General features: G+C 58.7%; 1 protein-coding gene and 1 long non-coding RNA gene across 2 annotated transcripts in view; both read left to right on the top strand.

Moving 5' to 3' along the window:
- The first annotated feature begins 240 nt into the window (after positions 1–240).
- Positions 241–12,258, top strand: part of KAT8 (lysine acetyltransferase 8) — a 28,689-nt gene continuing 16,671 nt past the window's right edge. Inside the window, exons 1-6 of the mRNA XM_090130495.1 lie at positions 241–469; positions 3,568–3,642; positions 5,537–5,712; positions 7,223–7,276; positions 7,416–7,580; positions 9,720–9,809. Coding sequence (XP_089986621.1) covers positions 259–469; positions 3,568–3,642; positions 5,537–5,712; positions 7,223–7,276; positions 7,416–7,580; positions 9,720–9,809 — 771 coding nt within the window. The 5' untranslated portion in view covers positions 241–258. The remainder of the gene's footprint in view (positions 470–3,567; positions 3,643–5,536; positions 5,713–7,222; positions 7,277–7,415; positions 7,581–9,719; positions 9,810–12,258) is intronic.
- LOC149913225 (uncharacterized) lies at positions 9,816–12,258 on the top strand. The gene is made up of 3 exons (XR_016461401.1): positions 9,816–10,553; positions 10,703–11,505; positions 11,665–12,258. It is a non-coding gene; the product is annotated as an uncharacterized LOC149913225 (long non-coding RNA).

The raw sequence follows: 12,258 nt of genomic DNA, 5'->3' as shown, positions 1-12,258 counted from the left end.
GCCCTCGGTCAGAAGGCGGCGTCACTCCGTCTCCGAGCAACGCATCACGTGACTAGTCAACTTCCGGTCTAGCCACCACCCACTTCTTGCTCTCACTCCCTTTGTAGCCCCACTTCCGCTTCTGCCACGCGTCACTTCCGGCGCGACGCACCCCCCCACCCATTTTTCTCTTATTCCTCCTTTTGTACCCCCACTTCCGCTTCTGCCACGCGTCACTTCCGGCGCGACGCTTCACCCCCCCCTTCCCCACCCCCCATCATGGCGGACCCTCCGGTTCTCTCCGTTCCTCCGGGAACGGCGGAAAACGGCGCGGCGGTGCGGATCCCGACCCCACCCCGGGGAGAAGCGGGGCCCGGGCCCCCCCCGCCTCCTCCCCCTCCTCCGCCGCCTCCTCCCCCGCCTCGGGAAGCGGAAGTGGCGGTGGAGATCGGGGAAACCTATTTGTGCCGGAGGGCGGACGGCAGCTGGCGTGAGTGCGGCCTGCGGGGGGGGAATGGGGGCCTATGGGGCGGAATGGGGGCCTATGGGGCAGAATGGGGGCCTATGGGGCAGAATGGGGCCCTATGGGGCAGAATGGGGGCCTATGGAGCAGAATGGGGGCCTATGGGGCATTATGGGGGCCTATGGGGCAGAATGGGGGCCTATGGGGCCCTATGGGGCAGAATGGGGGCATTATGGGGCTCTGTGGGGCATTATGGGGGCCTGTGGGGCCCTATGGGGCATAATGGGGGCCTATGGAGCAGAATGGGGGCATTATGGGGCTCTATGGGGCATTATGGGGGCCTATGGGGCCCTATGGGATCTGTGGGGCCCTATGGGGCATAATGGGGGCCTATGGGGCATAATGGAGTATAAGGGGGGCCTATAGGGCATTATGGGGCGCAATGGGGCATAATGGAGGCATAATGGTGGCCTATGGGGCAGAATGGGGGCCTATGGGGCCCTATGGGGTATAATGGGGGCCTATGGGGCATAATGGGAGCCTATGGGGCATAATGGGGGCCTGTGGGGCCCTATGGGGTCTGTGGGGCTCTATGGGGCAGAATGGGGCCCTATGGGGCAGAATGGGGGCATTATGGGGCTCTGTGGGGCATTATGGGGGCCTGTGGGGCCCTATGGGGCATAATGGGGGCCTATGGGGCATAATGGGGGCCTATGGGGCAGAATGGGGGCATTATGGGGCTCTGTGGGGCATTATGGGGCTCTGTGGGGCATTATGGGGGCCTATGGGGCCCTATGGGGTATAATGGGAGCCTATGGGGCAGAATGGGGCCCTATGGGGCAGAATGGGGCTCTATGGGACATAATGGGGCCTATGGGGCAGAATGGGGCCTATGGGGCAGAATGGGGGCCTATGGGGGAGAATGGGGCCCTATGGGGCAGAATGGGGCCCTATGGGGCATTATGGGGCCCTATGGGGCAGAATGGGGGCCTATGGGGCAGAATGGGGGCCTATGGGGGAGAATGGGGCCCTATGGGGCCCTATGGGGCATTATGGGGGCCTATGGGGCAGAATGGGGGCCTATGGGGCCCTATGGGGCAGAATGGGGGCATTATGGGGCTCTGTGGGGCATTATGGGGCTCTGTGGGGCATTATGGGGGCCTGTGGGGCCCTATGGGGCATAATGGGGGCCTATGGGGCATAATGGGGGCCTATGGGGCAGAATGGGGGCATTATGGGGCTCTGTGGGGCATTATGGGGCTCTGTGGGGCATTATGGGGGCCTATGGGGCCCTATGGGGTATAATGGGAGCCTATGGGGCAGAATGGGGTCCTATGGGGCCCTATGGGGTATAATGGGGCCCTATGGGGCAGAATGGGGCCCTATGGGGCAGAATGGGGCTCTATGGGACATAATGGGGCCTATGGGGCAGAATGGGGCCTATGGGGCAGAATGGGGGCCTATGGGGGAGAATGGGGCCCTATGGGGCAGAATGGGGCCCTATGGGGCATTATGGGGCCCTATGGGGCAGAATGGGGGCCTATGGGGCAGAATGGGGGCCTATGGGGGAGAATGGGGCCCTATGGGGCCCTATGGGGCATTATGGGGGCCTATGGGGCAGAATGGGGGCCTATGGGGCCCTATGGGGCAGAATGGGGGCATTATGGGGCTCTGTGGGGCATTATGGGGGCCTGTGGGGCTCTATGGGGCATAATGGGGGCCTATGGAGCAGAATGGGGGCATTATGGGGCTCTACGGGGCATTATGGGGGCCTATGGGGCCCTATGGGGCAGAATGGGGCCCTATGGGGCAGAATGAGGGCCTATGGAGCAGAATGGGGGCATTATGGGGCTCTATGGGGCATTATGGGGGCCTATGGGGCCCTATGGGATCTGTGGGGCCCTATGGGGCATAATGGGGGCCTATGGGGCATAATGGAGTATAAGGGGGGCCTATAGGGCATTATGGGGCGCAATGGGGCATAATGGAGGCATAATGGGGGCCTGTGGGGCAGAATGGGGCCCTGTGGGGTTCCTATGGGGTCTGTGGGGCCCTATGGGGCCTATGGGGCATGATGGGGGCCTATGGGACATAATGGGTCTCTATGGGGCATAATGGGGCCCTATGGGGTTCTATGGGGGCCTATGGGGCCTATGATGGCCTATGGGGCATAATGGGGGCCTATGGGGCATTATGGGGTATAATGGCGGTCTATGGGGCTCTATGGGGCATAATGGGGCCCTATGGGGTTCTATGGGGCCCTATGGGGCATAATGGGGGCCTATGGAGCATAATGGGGGCCTTTGGGGCCCTATGGGGTTCCTATGGGGTCTGTGGGGCCCTATGGGGCATAATGGGGGCCTATGGGGCGTAATGGGGGCCTATGGGGCATAATGGGGGCCCATGGGGTTCTATGGGGCCCTATGGGGTATAATGGGGGCCCTATGGGGCATAATGGGGGCCTATGGAGCATAATGGGGGCCTTTGGGGCCCTATGGGGTTCCTATGGGGTCTGTGGGGCCCTATGGGGCATAATGGGGGCCTATGGGGCGTAATGGGGGCCTATGGGGCATAATGGGGGCCCATGGGGTTCTATGGGGCCCTATGGGGTATAATGGGGGCCCTATGGGGCATAATGGGGGCCTATGGGGCCCCTTTGGGGTTCCTATGGGGTCTGTGGGGCCCTATGGGGCATAATGGGGGCCTATGGGGTTCTATGGGGCCCTATGGGGTATAATGGGGTCCTATGGGGCCTGTGGGGCATTATGGGGTTCTATGGGGCCCTATGGGGTATAATGGGGGCCTATAGGGTTTAACATGGCCCTATGGGGTTTTGGGGTCTCTATGGGGCTCAGTGTGTTTTGGGGAGCTCTGTGGGGCCCCTATGGGGTTTTGGGGAGCTCTGTGGGGTTTTGGGGACTCTGTGGGGTCCCTATAGGGTTTTGGGGATTCCGGGGGGTTTTGGGGACTCTGTGGGGCCACTATGGGGTTTTGGGGATTCTGGGGGGTTTTGGGGGCTCTGTGGGGTTTTGTGGACTCTGTGGGGCCCCTATGGGGTTTTGGGGGCTCTGTGGGGTTGCTATGGGGTCCCTGATCCCACTGTTTCCCCCCCTTCCCCCCTCCAGACTCAGCGGAGGTGATTCAGTCGCGGCTGAACGAGCAGGAGGGGCGTGAGGAGTTCTACGTGCACTACGTCGGCTGTAAGTCCTCCAAACACCCCAAATACCCCCGACGGACCCCAAATCCCACCCCCAAAAAAAACCCCGTATCCCCCACCCCACCAAAATACCCACAAAGCCCCCATAACCCCATCCAGGTCACCCCTCCCCACAGCTCTGCTGAGCTCCTACTGCTTGTAGTTCACCACCAGGAGGGCGGGTGACTGTGAGTCCTCCAACACCCCAAAAACACCCTGAATTCCTTAAAATCACCCCAAATCTTCTCAAATTGCCCCAAATCCACTTCTCAAACCCTATAGGGCATTATAGGATCTCTATAGGGTTGTTATAGGGTTGTGCTGAGTTCCAGGTGCTCCCAGTTCACCACGGCTTGGGATGGATGGTGGTTGACTGTAAGTCCTCCAGCTCCACCTCCACCACCCCAAAACCTCCCCAAATCCCCTGAAATGGCCCCAAATTGCCCCAAATCCACTTCCCAAGCCCCATAAGGCCCCATAGGGTCGCTCTAGGGCCATGCTGAGCTCCCAGTGCTCCCAGTTCACCACCGCTTGGGATGGATGGTGGTTGCCTGTAAGTCCTCCAAACACCCCAGAAACACCCCAAATCCCCTGAAATTGCCCCAAATTGCCCCAAATCCACCCCCGTGCCCCATAAGGCCCCATAGGGTCACTATAGGGTTGTGCTGAGCTCCCAGTGATCCCAGTTCACCACCGCTTGGGATGGATGGTGGTTGCCTGTAAGTCCTCCAAACACCCCAGAAACACCCCAAATCCCCTGAAATTGCCCCAGATTGCCCCAAATCCACCCCTGAACCCCATGAGATCCTAAAGGGTCGCTATAGGGCAGTGTCAGCTCCCAGCTCACCGCAACTTGAGATGAACGGTGGTTGACTGTAAGTCCTCCAACACCCCAAAAAACACCCTAAATCCCCTAAAATGGCCCCAAATCCACACCTGAACCCCATAGGGTTCTTTAGGATCTCTATAGGGTCGCTATAGGGTTGTGCTGAGCTCCCAGTGCTCCCAGTTCACCACCGCTTGGGATGGATGGTAGTTGCCTGTAAGTCCTCCAGCTCCACCTCCGCCACCCCAAAAACACCCCAAATCCCCTAAAATAGCCCCAAATTGCCCCAAATCCACCCCTGAACCCCATAGGGTCCTAAAGGGTCGCTCTAGGGTTGTGCTGAGCTCCCAGTGCTCCCAGTTCACCACCGCTTGGGATGGATGGTGGTTGCCTGTAAGTCCTCCAAACACCCCAGAAACACCCCAAATCCCCTGAAATTGCCCCAAATTGCCCCAAATCCACTTCCCAAGCCCCATAGGGTTCTTTAGGATCTCTATAGGGTCGCTATAGGCCGTGCTGATCTCCCAGTGCTCCCAGTTCACCACCGCTTGGGATGGATGGTGGTTGACTGTAAGTCCTCCACCTCCACCACCCCAGAAACAACCCAAATCCCCTGAAATTGCCCCAAAATGCCCCAAATCCACCCCCGAGCCCCATAGGGTTCTTTAGGATCTCTATAGGGTCGCTATAAGGCCGTGCTGATCTCCCAGTGCTCCCAGTTCACCACCGCTTGGGATGGATGGTGGTTGACTGTAAGTCCTCCAGCTCCACCTCCACCACCCCAAAACCTCCCAAATCCCCTGAAATTGCCCCAAAATGCCCCAAATCCACCCCTGAGCCCCATAAGGCCCCATAGGGTCTCTATAGGGTTGTGCTGAGCTCCCAGTGCTCCCAGTTCACCACTGCTTGGGATGGATGGTAGTTGCCTGTAACTCCTCCAGCTCCATCTCAGCCCCCCCAAAAACACCCCAAATCCCCTGAAATTGCCCCAAATTGCCCCAAATCCACCCCCGAGCCCCATAAGGCCCCATAGGGTCTCTATAGGATTGTGCTGAGCTCCCAGTTCTCCCAGTTAACCGCCGCCTGGACGAATGGGTGGACCGGAACCGACTGGCGTTGAGCAAAACGCTGAAGGACGCCGTGCAGAAAAACTCGGAACAGTTTTTGGGGGAACTCCCAGAACAACCGGAGAGAAAAATCACCCGGAACCAAAAACGGAAACACGATGAGATCAACCACGTGCAGAAGGTTGGGGGGGGGGAACTGGGAGGGAACTGGGGGAAACTGGGAGGAGACTGGGAGGGACTTAAGGTGGCTGGGGAGGAACTGGGAGGGATTGGGAGGAGACTGGGAGGGATGGGAGCTACTGGGAGGGATGGGGGAGCAACCAGGATGGGACTGGGAGGGACTGGGGGCAACTAGGAGGGAAGTGGGAGGGACTGGGAGAGACTGGGAGGCAACTGGGAGGGACTGGGGGGCAACTGGGAGAGACTGGAAGGGACTGGGGCAACTGGGAGGGAACGGGGGGTGACTGGGAGGAGCTGGGGCAACTGAGAGGCAACTGGGAGGGACTGGGAGGCAACTGGGTGGGACTGGAGACAACTGGGAGAGACTGGGGCAACTGGGAGAGACCAAGGGACTGGGGTGCAACTGGGATGACTGGGGACAACTGGAAGGGGCTGGGGAAGCAACTGGGAGGAGACTGGAAAGGACTGGGGGCAACAGGGAGGGGACTGGGAGGGACAGGGGGTGACTGGGAGGGACTGGAGTTGACTGGGAGAGGCTGGAAGGGACTGGGGGCAACCGGGAGGGACTGGGGGGCAACTGGAAGGGACTGGAGTGACTGGGAGGGACTGGGAGGGCAACTAGGAAAAACTGGGAACAACTGGAAGGGACTGGGGGTGGAACTGGAAGGGACTGGGGGTGGGACTGGGAGGGACTGGGGGACAACTGGGAGAGACTGGGGGGGCGACTGGGAGGGACTGGAAGGGGCTGGTGCAACTGGGAGGGACTGGAGATGACTGAGAGAGGCTGGGGATGGCTGGGAGGGAACTGGGGGCATGTGGGAGGCAACTGGGAGAGACTGGGGACAACTGGGAGGGACTGGAAGTGGCTGGGGGGGCAACTGGGAGGTGACTGGGAGGGACTGGGGGCAACTGGGAGGGAACTGGGGACATCTGGGAGGGACTTGGGGGGACTGGATGTAACTGGGAGGTGACTGGGAGAGACTGGGGCGAGTGGGAGGGAGCTGGGGGCAACTGGGAGGGAACTGGGGGCATCTGGGAGGCAACTGGGAGGGACTTGAGGGGACTGGGAGCAACTGGGAGGTGACTGGGAGAGACTGGGGTGACTGGGAGGGAGCTGGGGATGACTGGGAGGGAACTGGGGACGACTGGGAGGGAAATGGGAGGGACTTGGGGGGACTGGGAGCAACTGGGAGGGACTTGGGGGCAACTTGGGGGCAACTGGGAGGGACTGGGGGCAACTGAGAGGTAACTGGGAGAGACTGGGGCGAGTGGGAGGGAGCTGGGGATGACTGGGAGGGGACTGGGGGCAACTGGGAGAGACTGGGGGCGACTGGAAGGGAACTGGGGGCATGTGGGAGGCAACTGGGAGGGACTTTGGGGTAACTGGGGGGCAACTGGGAGGGACTGAAGGCATCTGGGAGGGGACTGGGGTGACTGGGGGGCAACTGGGAGGGGACTGGGAAGGACTGGGGGGGCAACTGGGACCCACTGGGTTTTACTGGGACCCCCAGACCTACGCAGAGATGGACCCGACCACGGCAGCGCTGGAGAAGGAGCACGAAGCGGTGAGTCTGACCCCAAAACCGCCTCGTTTCTCCCCAAATCTCCTCTCCCCCCTCCCTCCACAACCCCCCCCCATCCCCAGGGGGATCCCGGGATGTGAGGAGGAGCCCCAAAAACGCCGTTTTTCGCCCCGTTTTTCAGATCACCAAAGTGAAATACGTGGATAAAATCCACATCGGGCACTTTGAGATCGACGCCTGGTATTTCTCCCCCTTCCCTGAGGATTATGGGAAGCAGCCCAAGCTGTGGATCTGCGAGTATTGCCTCAAGTACATGAAGTACGAGCGCACCTACCGCCTCCACCTGGTGGGTGACGCGTGTGACACGCCACGACACGCGTGTGACACGTTGGGGGGAACGTGGGACACGTGGGGGTGTGGATACGTGGGATCCACGATTGGGTCTGCAGGTGTTGCCCCAAAAACTGAACCCCAACTGCATCAGTGTGGTGGGTGACACGCTTAGGAACACGTGTGACACACTTGGGAACACGTTTGACATGCCACGACACGCGTGTGACACGCTTGGGGGGCACGTGGGACACGTGGGGGTGTGGATACGTGGGACCCATGATTGGGTCTGCGGGTGTTGCCCCGAAAACTGAACCCCAACTGCATCTGTGTGGTGGGTGACACGCTTAGGAACACGTGTGATACGCTTGGAAACATGTTTGACATGCCATGACACGCGTGTGACACACTTAGGGGGAACGTGGGACACGTGGGGGTGTGGATACGTGGGATCCACGATTGGGTCTGCAGGTGTTGCCCCAAAAACTGAACCCCAACTGCATCAGTGTGGTGGGTGACACGCTTAGGAACATGTGTGACACGCTTGGAAACATGTTTGACATGCCATGACACGCGTGTGACACGCTTAGGGGGCACGTGGGACACGTGGGGATGTGGATACGTGGGACCCACGTTTGGTTCTGCAGGTGTTGCTCTGAAAATTGGAGCCCAACTGCATCCGTGCGGTGGGTGACACGCGTGTGACATGCTTGGGGACACGTGTGACACACTTGGAGACGTGTGACACACTTAGGAACATCTGTGACACGCTTGGGGACGCACAAAACGTGGGGACGTAGACATGTGGGACCCATGTTTGGTTCTCTGTGTGTTGCCTCAAAAATTGGAGCCCAACTGCATCTGTGTGGTGGGTGACACGCTTAGGAACACACGTGACGTGCTTAGGGACATGTGTGACATGCCATGACACGCGTGTGACACGCTTAGGGGGCACGTGGGACACGTGGGGGTGTAGATACGTGGGACCCACGATTGGGTCTGCGGGTGTTGCCCCAAAAACTGAACCCCAGCTGCATCTGTGTGGTGGGTGACATGCTTAGGAACACGTGTGACACGCTTGAGAACATGTTTGACATGCCATGACACGCGTGTGACACGCTTAGGGGGCACGTGGGACATGTGGGGATGTGGATACGTGGGATCCACGATTGGGTCTGCAGGTGTTGCCCCGAAAACTGAACCCCAACTGCATCTGTGTGGTGGGTGACACGCTTAGGAACACGTGTGACACGCTTAGGGACATGTGTGACATGCCACGACACGTGTGTGACACGCTTGGGGGGCACGTGGGACACGTGGGGGTGTGGATACGTGGGACCCACGTTTGGTTCTGCAGGTGTTGCTCTGAAAATTGGAGCCCAACTGCATCCGTGCGGTGGGTGACACGCGTGTGACATGCTTGGGGACACGTGTGACACACTTGGAGACGTGTGACACACTTAGGAACATCTGTGACACGCTTAGGGGACGCACAAAACGTGGGGACGTAGACATGTGGGACCCACGTTTGGTTCTCTGTGTGTTGCCTCAAAAATTGGAGCCGAACTGCATCTGTGTGGTGGGTGACACGCTTAGGAACACACGTGACGTGCTTAGGGACATGTGTGACATGCCATGACACGCGTGTGACACGCTTAGGGGGCGCGTGGGACACGTGGGGGTGTAGATACGTGGGACCCACGATTGGGTCTGCGGGTGTTGCCTGGAAAACTGAACACCAGTTGCATCTGTGTGGTCGGTGACACACGTGACGCGCTTGGGGACATGTGTGACACACTTAGAGATCTGTGACACGCTCAGGGGACACACAAGACATGTGAGGACATGGACATGTTGGACCCACATTTGGTTCTCTGTGTGTTGCTCTGAAAATTGGAGCCCAGCCACAACCGTGTGGTGGGTGACACATGTGTGACATGCTTGGGGACACGTGTGACACACTTAGCTACATGTATGACACACTTAGGGGGCACATGGGACGTGTGGGGACGTGGACATGTGGGACCCACGTTTGGTTCTGCGGGCGTTGCTCTGAAAATCGGAGCCCAACCGCATCCGTGCGGTGGGTGACACGCGTGTGACACGCTTGGGGACACGTGTGACACGCGTGTGACATGTGTGTGGTTGTCCCCAGGGTCAGTGCCAATGGAGACAGCCGCCAGGACGCGAGATCTACCGCAAGAGCAACATCTCTGTGTATGAGGTGGACGGCAAAGATCACAAGGTGGGGACACGGGGGGGACACGGGGGGTGACGTGTGGGGACATGGAGGTCATACAGGTGACATGGAAGCGACACGGAGGTGACACAGGACGTCAGGTCCTCCACCACAACCTCCTCTCATTGGCCAGTGTCAACCAGAGGGGTCATAGAGATGGGGACGTGGTTTTTCCATGGATGGACACTTGGTGACATGGAGGTGACACAGAGGTGACACGTGGTGACATGGAGGTGGTACGGGTGACATGGAGGTGACACGGGCCATCAGGTCTTCCACCCCAACCTCCTCTCATTGGCCAACGTCAACCAGAGGAGCCATAGAGATGGGGACGTGGTGTTGCCATATGTGGACGTGTGGTGATATGGAGGTGACACAGAGGTGACACACGGTGACATGGAGGTGACACGGAGGTGACATGGGCCATCAGGTCCTCCACCACAACCTCCTCTATTGGCCAGAATCAACTGGAAGGGTCATAGAGATGGGAACACGGTGTTGCCATACGTGGACACGTGGTGACATGGAGGTGACACAGAGGTGACATATGGTGACATAGATGTGATACAGGTGACACGGAGGTGACACGGTCCATCAGGTCCTCCACCACAACCTCCTCTCATTGGCCAACGTCAACCAGAGGAGCCATAGAGATGGGGACGTGGTGTTGCCATGCATAGACACGTGGTGACATGGAGGTGACACAGAGGTGACAAATGGTGACACGGAGGTGGTACAGGTGACACGGAGGTGACACGGGCCATCAGGTCCTCCACCACAACCTCCTCTCATTGGCCAATGTCAACCAGAGGAGCCATAGAGATGGGGACGTGGTGTTGCCATATGTGGACGTGTGGTGATATGGAGGTGACACAGAGGTGACACACGGTGACATGGAGGTGACACGGAGGTGACATGGGCCATCAGGTCCTCCACCACAACCTCCTCTATTGGCCAGAATCAACTGGAAGGGTCATAGAGATGGGAACGCGGTGTTGCCATACGTGGACACGTGGTGACATGGAGGTGACACAGAGGTGACAAATGGTGACATAGATGTGATACAGGTGACACGGAGGTGACACGGTCCATCAGGTCCTCCACCACAACCTCCTCTCATTGGCCAATGTCAACCAGAGGAGCCATAGAGATGGGGACGTGGTGTTGCCATACGTGGATGTGTGGTGACATGGAGGTGACACAGAGGTGACAAATGGTGACATGGAGGTGGTACGGGTGACATGGAGGTGACACGGGCCATCAGGTTCTCTACCACAATCTCCTCTATTGGCCAGAATCAACCAGAAGGGTCATAGAGATGGGAACACGGTGTTGCCATACGTGGACATGTGGTGACATGGAGGTGACACAGAGGTGACACACGGTGACATGGAGGTGACATGGAGGTGACATGGGCCATCAGGTCCTCCACCACAACCTCCTCTATTGGCCAGAATCAACTGGAAGGGTCATAGAGATGGGAACACGGTGTTGCCATACGTGGACATGTGGTGACATGGAGGTGACACAGAGGTGACAAATGGTGACATAGATGTGATACAGGTGACACGGAGGTGACACGGGCCATCAGATCCTCCACCCCAACCTCCTCTCATTGGCCAACGTCAACCAGAGGAGCCATAGAGATGGGGACGTGGTGTTGCCATATGTGGACGTGTGGTGATATGGAGGTGACACAGAGGTGACACACGGTGACATGGAGGTGACACAGAGGTGACATGGGCCATCAGGTCCTCCACCACAACCTCCTCTATTGGCCAGAATCAACTGGAAGGGTCATAGAGATGGGAACACGGTGTTGCCATACGTGGACATGTGGTGACATGGAGGTGACACAGAGGTGACAAATGGTGACATGGAGGTGGTACAGGTGACATGGAGGTGACATGGGCCATCAGGTCCTCCACCACAACCTCCTCTATTGGCCAGAATCAACCAGAAGGGTCATAGAGATGGGAACACGGTGTTGCCATACGTGGACACGTGGTGACATGGAGGTGACACAGAGGTGACAAATGGTGACATAGATGTGATACAGGTGACACGGAGGTGACACGGAGGTGACATGGGCCATCAGGTCCTCCACCCCAACCTCCTCTCATTGGCCAACGTCAACCAGAGGAGCCATAGAGATGGGGACGTGGTGTTGCCATGCATAGACACGTGGTGACATGGAGGTGACACAGAGGTGACAAATGGTGACACGGAGGTGGTACGGGTGACACGGTGGTGACACAGAGGTGACACGGAAGTGACACGGTCCATCAGGTCCTCCACTACAACCTCCTCTCAACCTCTACCAGAAGGGTCATAGAGATGGGAACGCGGTGTTGCCATACACAGACCCGTGGTGACACAACAGCGGGGTGACACCGCAGCGGGGTGACATGGTGGTGGTGACTCCATGTGACACCCGTCCGTCCCCCCACCCCCC

The sequence above is a fragment of the Phasianus colchicus genome, chromosome 40 (genome assembly GCF_987193195.1).
Source record: "Phasianus colchicus chromosome 40, bPhaCol1.hap1.1, whole genome shotgun sequence".
Taxonomy (NCBI): domain Eukaryota; kingdom Metazoa; phylum Chordata; class Aves; order Galliformes; family Phasianidae; genus Phasianus; species Phasianus colchicus.
This window is presented reverse-complemented; position numbering and strand designations above follow the sequence as displayed.